Here is a 14,577-nt window from a genome sequence, read left to right on the forward strand (position 1 = left end):
ACGAAATCAATAGTATCCATAAAACTATAAACAAAGTAGTGACTTTTCATACATAGGAAGGATATGGGCTACACCCTTAGTAATTATAGGTAATCATGTTCCAGTTATCCATCCGAATATCCCTAAAGTATTATAAGACATTATAAATTCAAAAAGTTGAGAATATAGGATGGAGAATAAAAAGTCAAATATAACACTATATTCATATATAATGATCCTACCTAAAGTAAAATAAATATTTTCAATATCATCAAAAACCTATGAACTCACGAACATGATATTGACCTTTTAAAATCCAAATGTATTCCTAGGAAACTAAAAGAGACTGAAGATTTCATAGTCCACCACAGCTGTTGACTGATCGAATTACTCGAAGCCAATCGAGATGCCAACCTATCCAAGACTTATTATCATTTTTAGAAGTTTAGTATTTTTTATCATGTTATCTATACTTTAAAAATGGAAGTGATATTTATGTCACATATTATTTTGTACTGTTCAATGTATATTCAATGAATATGGTCCAACACCCCAACGTCGCAGCACCCAGCGTATTCCACCGCCGGTCGAGGGTGTGGCAACGCTCATCTAACATTCATCATTGGTATTTTGATGATCACGAATTGAGCTGGTAAATCAACCATGCAAAACCACTATGATATCTAACCCAAGTTCCGTTTAAGTTATCACAAATGTCATTACCTATTTATAATCTAACTAACATGTTGGCTACAATTACTTCCCCACCTTAAAAGATTATAACAAAGTGTGTGTTTTCATGGGTAACGTGATATTTACCTTTTCATAAAATGGAATTTTGTTTTGTTTGTCTAGTTAAAACATCTTAACTTGATCATTTCAAAATGATTCGATTTTTAGCCAATTTATAAACTTTTCTAAAAGTTTATTCTTTATTAACTTTTAACAATTTGTGAGCTTCCAATTTTATGAAAGAAAATATGCAAAAGTAAAATGACCACACAATCATAATGAAAGTATTGATACCACCAACTTCAATCCTATGCGTCTCCTTTATGAGTCATCTAATGAGAGACAAGTGATACAAAGGAAAAAGGAAACTTCAAAGCTCCCATTGGCATACCCACCAAAATTTGATGTTAGCAAGAGTACCATACGACTCCAAACTCGTAGATCCTTCTCTTGGTCTCTAGTGTTTAGTAAATTACATTTTTTCTGTTCTAATACAAATTTCCTAACTAAAATATTACAATTAAAAAAATTACATATTACAAAAGAAAATAAATTACATGTAGGTCGCAAAGACCAAAAGCACAACCAAATATACAACACATAGTTCAAGTTAAGGTTCAGTGTATAGGATCGATACAAAAATAAAAAAAACAACTATTTTCTACTTGGATTGCAACTTTTAGATTAAATGGATAATCATAAAGTTGAAAACAAGTTGACATACTAGATTTTCTATGATCTCACATGCAAGGGATCATCCAAACAACAATTTCATGATTTTATTATTAATTAAAAATTAGATTAAACAATCAAAATAATAAAAAAACGATATCCAAATTTTGTAAAACCAACATATTAAAACGAGATTCGATTCAGATGCGTAAGTGTGACCAAAACATAAAAAATAAAACAAAACAAAACAAAACTTCATACGTGAACAATGACCAGTGTGTTGGGTAGAAGAGCTCTAAGCGCCGCGAATGATTAACTTACATGCCATGTCACATAGGGTGTGACACAGATACATACAAGTCTACACACGTTCGCAAAATCCATAAAACCCTAATTCGTTTTAAATATCTAAGCAATTTAAAAAATTTAAACTCTTTTTTACAATCTGATCTAATCAGATTACTAACATGCAAATTGGTTAACACAAAAATAACAAAAAACAATGTGTATTATATGTTAACAACCAATCTTTGATACTATTGTTGGGTTATGTAGATGTAAAAGGCCATGAAGGTGCACATCAAAAGCAATATACAAATTAACCTCATAAACAAAAAGACGGATCCAAGTTCAACAAGATCTAATGTAACAAAACATAAATAGAAGAAACAAAAAAAATATATCCTTGTAGTCTTTTGGAACCTTCTTGGATCCTGATGTAGAGTGGATTGCTTAGAGTCTAAAGTAAAACTTCACTTCCGGATCTCATCCAAGGGATATATCAACAATATCCGACTTCACCCCAGGTAGCGAATAACTTGAATGCCCAACACAAATATTGGATTCGACATGGACGCGCCACGTGAAGCCGTGGATGCACCGCGTCCGTAATGAAATCTTACGGTCTCGAGAATACGGAGAGGCTCCCAAATTTAGGGTTAGGTCTTTGTGAAAAACTCATCATCAAATCCGACCATTGACCCCTTTATTTATTGGGGAGGATTTTGAACTCTTGAGGATAATTACTTGGTTACTAAGTAATTATCCGAAAAGATACGAGTTTCCAAATTTTACATTTTAAAATCATTAAGTCTACAAGTTTCTTATTAATTAATTAAATACTTAATTAATTAACAAAGTAGACCCCAATAAAACACTCGTGTCATTAGTTGCTTATTTATGTCCTTACATGTAGCCAAAATGACCTTATAATTAATGGTAATATTACCAATTCTCATGAGCGTGGACACTATTTCTAATAATAACCCTCCTCTATATTAAAGTATACATATATTTTCTCATGTTACTAGTAGACATGATCGCAGCTCCCAGAGAGCTAGGGCATCATGGGTTGAATATCTAGCCCGATAATGACCTTGTGTGCCAGAAAGAGGGAGCAGGTGGGGTACAGAAATGCCGCGATCAACACAAAAGTCGATAAACTACATATTAAAGTCGGACATTTTGCGATTAGCTATACTCCCAACTTAGATTACCAATAGTGTAATGGCTATGAAGGGAAAAACACTTGGAATGTGTATCAATTATAAATATATACTTATGCCTAAAATATTGTTACATCCCACTTCTATTTGTATAAGTTTATGGCGACGAATGTATATGTTCTTACAAAGAAAGTGTGATAGTGTGTCTTCATTCCTTTGTAATCATATAAATAAGCCCTAAAGTAGAAGTGTAAACTCCAAATAATTAACAAGCAATACCTAAAATAATACGTCATTAACTATTTCATGTAATTTACCAATAAAACAAAAAAACATTAACTTATATAGAAAACATAAATTGCTTATGTCAAATCTTAAATTTAATTAGTATTATGTATCCCGCCCACGGGCCAAATTTTCCAAGGTTGTTTTGCTATAGGTCGGACCGTATAAGATATTTTTATTGGCAGTTTGTCGACTCGGTAGTACTCCAAACTTATGTTTATTTCAGGTTATCAAACTTTCTCACGTGTTTACGATGTTCTCATCAATCCATGAATATATATCGGCAGGTTAGTTGCTAAAGTTGATTTCCATCGGTTTCGTTGAGTGAAGGAAATGAAGAAACTTAGCTCAACTATTAATATCTAACTAATATGCTGCACATATTAATACCAAGTGGGTCAAATATACATAGATATAAATATAATATGATGTACAAGGGAACGAGTGGAGAAAAGCTTAGTTTCGTGTACTCTATCATTGTTCAGCATTTCACCCTTCCCAGTTTACAATTATTTCGCGTATGCGACATACTACTTCAACCATTATATCGTCTACATAGATCCTCATCCACCATCTCTATACTACTCCGGGTAAAATTTACTCTCTCTCGCTCTCTCCCTCTCTCTTTTTCTCTCTCTATCTCTCTCTCTCTCTCTCTCTCTCTCTCTATCTCTCTCTCTCTCTAATACACGCAAATGTGCACACAGGACTCTGCAGAACAAGGAATATACAATATATAAACATATTGAGCCATATCGAACCATGGAGCTGGGTAGCATTGTTGACTTTCTTGAGAACAAAGTCGTATTAATCACTGGTGCTACTGGTTTTCTTGCCAAAAGTATGTCCGTTCTTTCTCTCTCTCTCTCTCTCTCTCTCTCTCTATATATATATATATATATATATATATATATATATATATATATATATATATATATATATATATATATTCCCAGAATAAATGTCGGTAATCAGGATTGTTGGGCAACTCTAGCTTCACAGATTTAATATGGAAATGCTGACAATAAATTTAATTGGATTCCGACGATGCATGGTTCAATGACTTATCACGGGTGTTTTGATGAAAGCAGCTACAAAAGCTCTATTGTTTTACATAGTCGTTTCACGAGTTTTTTAAAATATTTTATGCTACCCAACGCCTGCTTAATTTTGATCACATGTTAGTGCACTCATAAAAGTGCATAGAGGCCGATCGACAAGAACAGAAAAAAATTAAAAATGATTTACATAATTAATGAGTGTACTAAAACAGTCTTATTCTAACAATGCAAATGCTAAAATTTTCGTTAAACTAAGTAGATCTAACAAAATGTTATGATGGATAGCTTCAAATCCATCTCTATGTTAGTAGAACTTCAGATGCCATGTCGGTGTGGAAACTGGCTTATTAATTTCTAAACATAATTATCTATGACTATCTGTAAATGTAGTTTTTGTGGAGAAAATACTCAGAGTTCAACCAAATGTGAAGAAACTCTATCTTCTGATTAGAGCACCTGATACTGAATCTGCCTTGCAACGCTTCAATACTGAGGTACTTCTGCATGAATTTATGACATACTTTTTGGTCATAATAACTCTCACAGTAGGCAGATAATATAATGTCTTCTTTTCCATAAATATCAATAGGCTGTAGCTAAGGACTTGTTCAAGCTCTTGAAAGAGACACATGGTGAAAACCTGCAAAAGTTTTTATCCGAAAAAGTTACTCCGGTTGCTGGAGACATCACTTATGAGGATATGGGAATACAAGACAGCACTTTGAAAGAAGAAATGTGGAGAGATATTGATGTTGTTGTTAATGTAGCTGCAAGCACCAACTTTGATGAAAGGTATTGAGATCATATAGATTAGCTGAATCAGATAGATCTATGTTAAAAAAAATAAAGAAAAAGTCAAAGAACAAGAAGTTTTTAATTGTATATTCCCCGAATGGGCAATGTTATAAATGATTTAATCATGAGTATGTACAGATGTACCAGTGAATGGATTTGGTTCTATATTTGGCATGTAACGTTAACTTAAATTTGGATTTAACTTCATGTATTGTTGTTTTTCTTTGGAAAAAATTTACTAATGCTTACTTGGTTTTTTGTAGATATGACGTTGCCCTACCCCTTAATACGTTTGGCGCTAGATACGTTATGAACTTCGCTAAGAAATGTGTCAACATAAAGTTGTTTCTCCATGTGTCCACTGGTTAGCTTAAACATGCTTTGGGTTAATATTATTTAATAGTAGTAAAGTTTATAATTTGTGTGTTTTTTCTTATCTACAACGAGTTGGAAAAATGAATTAATGAGAATGAAGATGATTTGCTAAATAATATAATTGTATAATATAAACTTTTAAAACATAAATTATTATATATATTAAAAAAATTATGTACAAATCACTACTACTAATGATCAGAAAACTATTTCACTCATCTACATAATTTTTTTTCACCTTTTTATTCTTAATATATATATATATATATATATATATATATATATATATATATATTATTTTCAAGACTATATAATGTTGTCAATTCTATATATAACAATAAAATATAAAATGAAATTTTTTTATTTTTATAAATATATAAATACAAATTAAAATGTTGGAATTCCCGTATTTATTAATATTATTTTTAATGTTATATATGGTCATGTCATTGTCAAATTAATAAGCAGTTAAGCACAACCTTAAAATTGCTAAATGTTTCTTTTTTTAGATAAGTAAGAAAAAAAATTAAATCTAAGTGAAATAAGTTTGAGATTATAGACGGAGAAAAACTAAATTTTGGTTAAATTAACCTTTCTCTTTTATTATGCAGAGCTAAGATAACAAAACATAGTAGTTTTGACTTTCTACTCTTGATGATAGAAAACATTTAATGCTTTTTTCTCTGCCTTCTACCTAGTAATTGTCTAATTAATTCAATTGTATTAAATTTGTAGTCATGTCATTCTCAAATTAATAAGCAAGATGACAATCTGTACATTATATGTTATTCATTTTAAATATATTAAACAAAAATAAAATAAAAGTGATCATTTATAATTGTTTGAGATAAGGTCATATGAATACCCATCAATATATAAATATCCATCAATGATCACAAATATAATAGATGTCACATCATCACCACATACAATCATTAAAAATCGTTATACTTACTGTTCTATATCATTTTATCCTCTTACATTTTTAATATATATATATATATATATATATATATATATATTAATTATTTAAATTTTAGAGCGAGGTAGAGAGTAGGTAAAAATAGAGAGGAAGAAATTAATTCTATGTTGTCAATAGTCCTCCCCACTATAAATAACCACCACCACTAATTAAGAACCACTAGCCATCATATAGGTGTTCATGTTAGATTGTTAGCGATTGTGTGCCAAGTGGACAACAAAGCCCTCTATTTACAAGTGAGGTGTTCAATGGTTGGGTGCCAAGTGGACAACAAAACCCTTTGTGGAAACTATATCCGAAGGCCTAATATAATAGATGGAGAACAAAATTAACCTCTTTTAATTATTATTATTATACATAACAAGTCATTATGCTTCAATAATCGATCGTCTAATTAATTTATATGTATTCAGCCTATGTTTCCGGTGAGAAGCCAGGACTAATGCTTGAAACTCCATACCATCTGGGAGAGTCACTCAATGGAACAACTGGGCTCGACATTGACCAAGAGAGGAAGATTATTGAAGAGAAACTGAAAGAATTGAAATGTGATGATAATGCAAACGAGAAATCTATTAAAATCGCCATGAAAGATTTGGGCATGGAAAGGTATAGTATCTAACTTTCATCTTTGATGAATACATGATTAATTCGGTACTAACTCGACTCTAATAATTTGCGTTATAAAATTTGTAAGAATTTATATCTGCATTCTATCTAATAATTTATATAATTTTCTATTTACTTTCAAAACTAGTGTTATTTTTGACATTCTCTTTTTTACATAATAAAACTTGATTGTTTTTAAAGAAATCTTAAAAGCAAAATCAAAATCAAAATTTTCAAATATTCCATAGTTAATTCTTAGTTCTCTTACAGCAATTTCTAACTAGCTAGTCCTGGTAATTTTAAATTTTAATTTTAGTATTGTCATGTAGACCTTTTATTACGATAGTTATTAAATAGACACTAATTTTATTTGTCACTTTTAGATATTAGGGTAAATAGTTAGTTACTTTTTTTGGAAAAGGCAAATAAAATAGTTACTTACTAATATTCATTCTCATTCGCTATAAAAATAAAATAGTTTTTACATGTACAAGACCTAATCCATAAATAGATCATTATCTGTTGAACTTATTTTACCCGTTCAACTTAATCTATCCACATAGAACTTGATCGGAAAAAAGCCCCAACTTATCTTTTATTTGTTATACTAGGGCAAATCACTATGGTTGGCCAAATACCTATGTTTTTACCAAGGCCATGGGAGAGATGATTATCGGGCACTTGAAAGGAGATATGCCGGTGGTTATTCTTCGTCCGACCATTGTCACCAGTACCTACAAAGAACCCTTCCCCGGCTGGGTTGAAGGCATTAGGTAAATGATTACCGTTTGGTTTATCTTTTTTGAGAAGTCGATCGTCAAAGCACGTACAATCAAATAATTAAGCGTATATATTCCCATGAGTCTTAAAATCTATAATATCTTGAACGAGAATACTTAATAGGTAGGTATTACTTTGACCGATATAAAAGGTGAAAAATAATAATCCTTGTTTAATTTTGACATTTACAGGACCATTGATAGCTTAGCTCTTGGTTATGGAAAAGGCAGGTTAACTTGTTTCCTTGGTGATCCTCAAGCTGTATATGATGTGGTGAGTTCCTCAAAACATCTTTAACAAGTTGTAACATTCATTTGGAAATTCAATTCTTTGTAATCAATTATTGACGTGGAGAAAAACATTAGGTACCCGCTGACATGGTGGTGAATGCTATGATCGTGGCAATAGCGGCTCATGCAAATCAAACTTTTTCTGAAACAATTTACCATGTGGGATCTTCAGTGTCAAACCCTTTAAAATTCACAAGAATTCAAAAATCTGGTTACCTCTATTTTACTGAGCATCCATGGATTGAAAAAGATGGTACGCCTGTCGTAGTGGGTGAAGTTACAGTGTTGAAATCAATGGCTAGCTTCCATAGATATGTAGCACTTCGTTATTTACTCCCATTGCAGGTTTGTGATTTCATATTTTCTTTCTATCACTTCTTATCATTTACATATTAACAAACTTATATTTCGTTCATTAGGTACTTTGGTTTATAAATCTTTTATTTTGCCAAGCTTTCGCGAGCACATATAAGAATCTTAAACGGAAGATCAATTTTGTGCTGCGACTAGTTGACCTTTACGAACCCTACCTGTTCACAAAAAGCTTGTAAGTACTCATTAATAACTCATGGTTTAAGATAATGACCAACCTTTGCAGCATAACTGCTTTGTCATCTGAATTTACAAAACTTAACTTGCTACAGCTATGACGATATGAATACTGAAAAGTTACGTAGGGCTGTCAGAGCCAGCGGAGATGAGGAGAAATACTTCTACTTTGACCCAAGGATAATCGATTGGGAAGACTACTTCCAACATACACACCTTCCTGGTGTTGTAAAACATGAATTTAAATGATTTAAATGATCAAATTTATCATAAGTATGAGTGCTTTCATATATTTGAGGCACCCAACAGTACTCTCGTGGAACTAATGTACAACGGACGAAAAAGGAAATTCGTTCCTTGTACAAGTCGTATTAGTAGATTATATATGTTGTTGATTGAGCAACGATACAAACTGCATTTAAGAACCATTTATTGTCTTTTTCCATGTAAATTTTCTTAAAATTATATTTGTACGAGTCATGTATACCTTGTGGTCATATACTTGGTGAATAATGAAGTGTGCATCAAATAATAACAAAATATTGCTTACAAACTGCGAGCAAAGCAACATATTGATGAAGTATTATAATTTGCAAAGGGAAATCCAGAAATGTGTAAAGTTTTCTTCTCACTTTTTAATGTCAAAACAAGTAATGCTATATACAAATATTATCCTACACATGAGAAGCTAACATACGTCTAATTACCAAACGGTAAGACTAACTATTAATGGAGCATCCCCTAACTAACTTAACTACCATTTTTAACTACTCATAAATACATCCAATATCCCTCAAGATGGACTCTAATATATGTGTTAATTAAAGAGACATATTTGAAATAAGTGGTAGAATTTTTTTGATTTTAGAGACATTTTAGTGAAAAGGTCTACAAACTGATGTTGGGTACCAAAGATCCTTTACCTAGCGGTAAAGAGTTACTCTTTCAATTGAGAGGTCATAGGTTCAAGTTTCGTTTGAGATATAAGTGATAATTTAGAAGTAGATTAGTTTTCCATTAAAAAAAACAGGTGTTAGGTATGTATTAGCGTGAGCTTGATCGTGCGATCCAAAACTTTGTCTCAAATAAATTAATCGTCAATTTCAATATATTTCTTCCTTTCGTGAAAGGTTGGACCGGATTCGATTTGGATAGTCTGAGCATTGTCATAAAACGCTAGTGTATGCTCACTAGAAACAATACCAAAGTCTCGTAGCAAATAATGAAGCCAACCAATTCCATTAGTGGTGGTTGTAATAACATAATATTTTGCCTCTATTGATGATCTTGACATTGAAGTTAGTTTTTTTTGCCTCTAAGGAGATTATATATTCACCAATAAAATTAAACAAAAATCCTATTGTAGACATTTGTGTTGACCGCCTATGCGGTCTAAATCATATTAATAGAGGCACCTAGTTGAAAAAAGATTTAGAGGACGCCATAGCCCTAGGGGTTGCTATTACATTGTCTTTTTCAGCTTCGTTTTCCTTCTTTTGCATCCAAACTCTCATTTTAACAATAAATAAATATATCAAAACATATTAAGTATCATATATTTAAAATATAACATTTTTATCCAATATATTTAAAAAAATGGCCGAAAATATTGTGTGTTATTTCTGCACTAGTTTTTTATTTATAAAGTCTTATAAAATCTCAACTAGTCTTAAACACAAATAGGCAGTGTATCTAGTCGTGAAGTAATATAGTTTAAGGTAAGAAATGGTGTCGAACACAGGGAACGAGAATGGTTTAGATCAAATAATTAAGATGTCAAATTAATTTATAACAATTAAGTAAATGGGAGGGGGGTTGTTGTTTAAAATAACTAACTTGTTTTAACTCTCAATTAATCAATGAAACTAAAGAACTAAATCGAAACAATATATAAGAAGTACTTCCACTAGAATATGAATCCCCCAAGTTTCTATGTTTGATTTATTAGAAGTGAAATTGATTAATGAGTAGATTACTGAATTGTAACATGACTAATTATCTTGGTCATATCTCCTAGTATTAATAATTAAATAACAACTAAGACAATGATCATGCAATTAGTGAACACAAAAAATAATTAAATGTATTCAAACTATGAACGATATGATCTAATTATTTCTTGCAAATGGTCATGACAGTCAGTCTAAGCATAACATAGATATCTAATACTCTCTAACACAGTCAATGTCTCTGACTAATATTACCTAACCCTAGGATTTGATCAATCTCTAGTCCCAATAGTTGAATGGTCATAAACTACTTAAGATTCAAGCTAATGTAATTAGGTTGGTCGTCTTAACTACATATAACTCAATAACAGGCAATACAAATCATCACTTTAACATGAAAGGTAAGGCAATCACTCCAACACAAGTATTAACCCGAATCATATAATCCAACTAATGAAATCAAAACATATTCAACTAAAGGTCGTCAAGATGTAGTGAAAGTAATTGTTTTTACACCATATTGAGTAAACAAATCCATAAAAACATCACCAAAATATTGCAAGGCACAATCTTCAAGCAAACTTGAACTGAAATCTTGAAACAATAGAGCTTGAATCTTCAAATCCTTGCTCCAATCGAATCGCTGGCTTTAAAATCGACCCCTAGAGGGTTTCTGGACATCAAAACAAAGTAAAAGTTACATATATATGCTGCCAAAGGATGCACACAGATGAGGGTTAGAAATCTCGAGTTTTTGTAAATTCAGCGGCTTCACGACGTGGAAAAGGTCTAGCCACGCCGTGGAAGATGGAATCTTCACGTCCATAATTTATTTTGATTTTAGACGCCGTGGAGTGGGAACAAGGAACCATAATTTGGAATAAACATGAAAATCGCCCGAAATTGTGTCTAGTTTCCGGAACATCTTTAATCTCCTCAACCGGGGTTATGAGTCATTAGATATGGTCAAAATACCGACAAGGGGTCAAGTTCTCCAACAACATCATTTTTGCTATTTCATTGTCTTTTTCAACTCCGTTCTCCGCCTTTTGCATCTTAGCTCTCATTTTAACTATAAATAAAGATTTTCAAGCATATTAAGTATCATATATCTAAAAATATATCATTTTAATCAAACATATTAAGAAAACAGCATAAAATATATAGTTAAATAAGGTCATATCAAAATACCCCACACTTATCTTTTGCTTGTCCTCAAGCAAACTAGATTTTTATTATGTCATATCAAAACTTTGCTCACCAACATCACATAGAATACCCCAATTTGAATTTGCAAATTATATCTCTCGTCAATGCATATATTTTTGTCTAATTTCTATATAATGCACAAATTCTAAATACTCACAATCCTCATAAACGTTTCCCACTCATTTTGAACAACATTCATTTTTAGAATTCCTACCATCTATACCCTTTTATTTACCCCATTCTGTTTCAAAAGTTATTGTCAAATTCCAAGTGACACGACTTTAAAATGAAAAATATTATATATTATAATTGACCTAAAAATAGAACTACACTTTTATTGCAACATCTTTATATTTTTGTGGAACTTTTTCTCTTTTTCAATATTTTTTCTCACAACTTTTTCCATTTTTTTGTTTTTCTCATAACTTCAACTTTCACATAAATAAGCGAACAAATAACTTTAACTTTATTGCTATTATACTATAGTTCGTGACATTCTAAGAAATTCATTGGGGTACTTGGAATTCTTTAGGCCACTATTGGAACCCATGACTTACGATGAAACCCATGAAGCGATTTTCTTCCCATCCATCTAAGCTTGTTACAATTAGGTAGATAGATATAAATATCCCCGGGGGAATACTTACTGAGTCTCAAAGGCCACAGATTGTTCACACTCCTAAACAATTAATTATTTATTTTATATAACAAGACTCAAAAAGCAGAAATTAAACAGATGTACCCAGGAGATAAATCGTCACCGGTAGGCTTTTATTGGGTCTATATATTCACAAATCAAAACTTATTATGTCTCTCAAAATACATAAGGTCGCGTTTTTATCTCAAGATTTCACTAGGACTGGGAATGCACAAATATACTATAACATATTAGCTAAACAAAACCTTTAAATTCACATCAAATTATCCTACACAATACTAGCAAACTTATTTCCAACACTAGAAAAGAAAATTGAATTTTCTATATTTTTTAATTTAGACCATTTTTCAAGTCTTTATTTTTCTTTTTTTTCTAGCATTTTTAGATTTTATTTAAATCTAGCATGTTATTTTCCTTTTATTTGATCCCCTACCCGACACTTAAATCATACAATGCCCTCAATGAATAAAAACAATTTAATGCTTGTAAAATAAAAAATGGTGAAAGGAAAAAACTCGCCTTATTTGTGTAGTCACGAGATATGATGACTGTTGTGGGTTGCTAATCGATATTAAGTTTGACTTTGTCTGTTGGAACACTCCGAAATCTGAACATCCTTGCTGAAATTGGTGGACTCTTGGCAAACAAATATGAGGTGGACAGCTAAACTTCAACGCTAAAAAATAATCCGAATTAGGTGTTGCCACGTCATCGAAATTAATGGGACACAACGTGGTTTCTGGAATAAAATGGAGAGTAATCATGTAAAAAATCTTCTTTGCAACACACATTGAGAATTGGCGCAAAGCGGCCTTCTGAGAATAATTTCGTGATGTAAAATAACGTCGAAACATGCACACAGGATTGACGAGTTTCAACCTTCATGTTGTGAAATTATTCGCGATGTAATAAAAAGTCACGTCTCGAGGTAGCTAGGCTCATGTCGCATCTTTGTGAAAATCTGAATTTTTCATCGCTAAAAATAATCGACCAATCAGAAGTAGCTAATTTCTCAACCACTCCATCGTATTAATTTTTCCCAAATGGAGCATTGAAAGCTCAATAGACTCCTCATTTTATTTTTGCTCCATGTCGAATGTATACCCCATAAATATACCCCACCTTATTTGTGTGTCACACATGTTGCTTTCTTCCCGTAATAATCCACTCTGTTCTTGCATTTTTCCCATCATCAATTTCTTAGCTTAAAGTTTCTTGCATCAAAAATTAGAATCATCAACATCACTTTTATTCAAAATAAAACTAAAAGTAAAAAATAAAAACTAAAATTAAAAAGAAAATGCAAACTAATTTAAAAGTCGGGTTGCCTCCCGATAAGCACTTATTTTTGTTCGATTTCTTGAGCTGGACTCCCAACTTAATAAACTATTAATATGTCCATTGTCAATCCAATCATTGCACTTAATACTCCTTTTGTACCAATTCAAAAAATTTCACTATTCGTTTCTAAAATCGGCCAATCGATCCTGAATCCTTAAAATCCTAAAAAATCGACAAGGGTTGGAACCAGTTCGATACTCTTCAGAAATGGATGCCACATCATAACTCACTCCAAAGATTAAGTCTTCACCCTATTCTCTGAAACACAATCTGGAAAAAAACAGGTTTCCACGTCATGGTAATAGTCAAACCACGACTTGGTTCCTATAATTCAGCTCGTTCATGTTCTTCGTCTGACCCTTCCGCTAGCAATCTTTCGAGCTCATCAAAACCTTTTTCTGGATTAAATTCTTCATCTTCTTACTCTAGTTCCTGTAATTCAGTTTCTTCTGGTTGGTCAGGAAAAATGTTTGGTAACCATCTTCCCATTATTTTCAAATCTTTATCTGATTCATGTCCTTCATCTTCAAACTCTGATTCATGTTCCACTTCCTGAAGAAAAGCAACAAGACAATTGAGGTTTAAAAAATACATAATAACAAAAAAAAACTAAAGACTAAAAACTAAATTATAAAGAAATTTTAATCAACAAATGAATAATCTGAAATAAACGCAACCGTTCCCCAGCAATGTCGTCATAAACATGATGTGTTATTTATGCACTGGTTTTTTATTTATAAAATCCTATCCAATCTCAGTTAGTCTTAAATACAAATAGGAAGTGTACCTAGTCATGAAGTAATATAGTTTAAGGTAAGAAATGGTGTCGAACACAAGGAACTGGAATGGTTTAGATAAAATAATGC

At 31.7% G+C, this 14,577-nt stretch overlaps 1 protein-coding gene across 1 annotated transcript; it reads left to right on the forward strand.

Moving 5' to 3' along the window:
* Positions 1-3,545: 3,545 nt before the first annotated feature.
* LOC145119418 (alcohol-forming fatty acyl-CoA reductase-like) lies at positions 3,546-9,019 on the forward strand. Its single transcript, XM_079055086.1, has 11 exons — positions 3,546-3,703; positions 3,821-3,954; positions 4,565-4,668; positions 4,764-4,966; positions 5,233-5,333; positions 6,740-6,935; positions 7,547-7,708; positions 7,907-7,988; positions 8,081-8,350; positions 8,425-8,552; positions 8,650-9,019. The coding sequence occupies exons 2-11, from the start codon at positions 3,876-3,878 to the stop codon at positions 8,801-8,803; spliced, it is 1,479 nt and encodes a 492-aa protein (XP_078911212.1). The 5' UTR covers positions 3,546-3,703; positions 3,821-3,875; the 3' UTR covers positions 8,804-9,019.
* The last annotated feature ends 5,558 nt before the right edge of the window (positions 9,020-14,577 follow it).

Source organism: Lactuca virosa, chromosome 6 (assembly GCF_052849685.1).
Source record: "Lactuca virosa cultivar CGN04683 chromosome 6, Lactuca_virosa_CGN04683_v6, whole genome shotgun sequence".
NCBI lineage: Eukaryota > Viridiplantae > Streptophyta > Magnoliopsida > Asterales > Asteraceae > Lactuca > Lactuca virosa.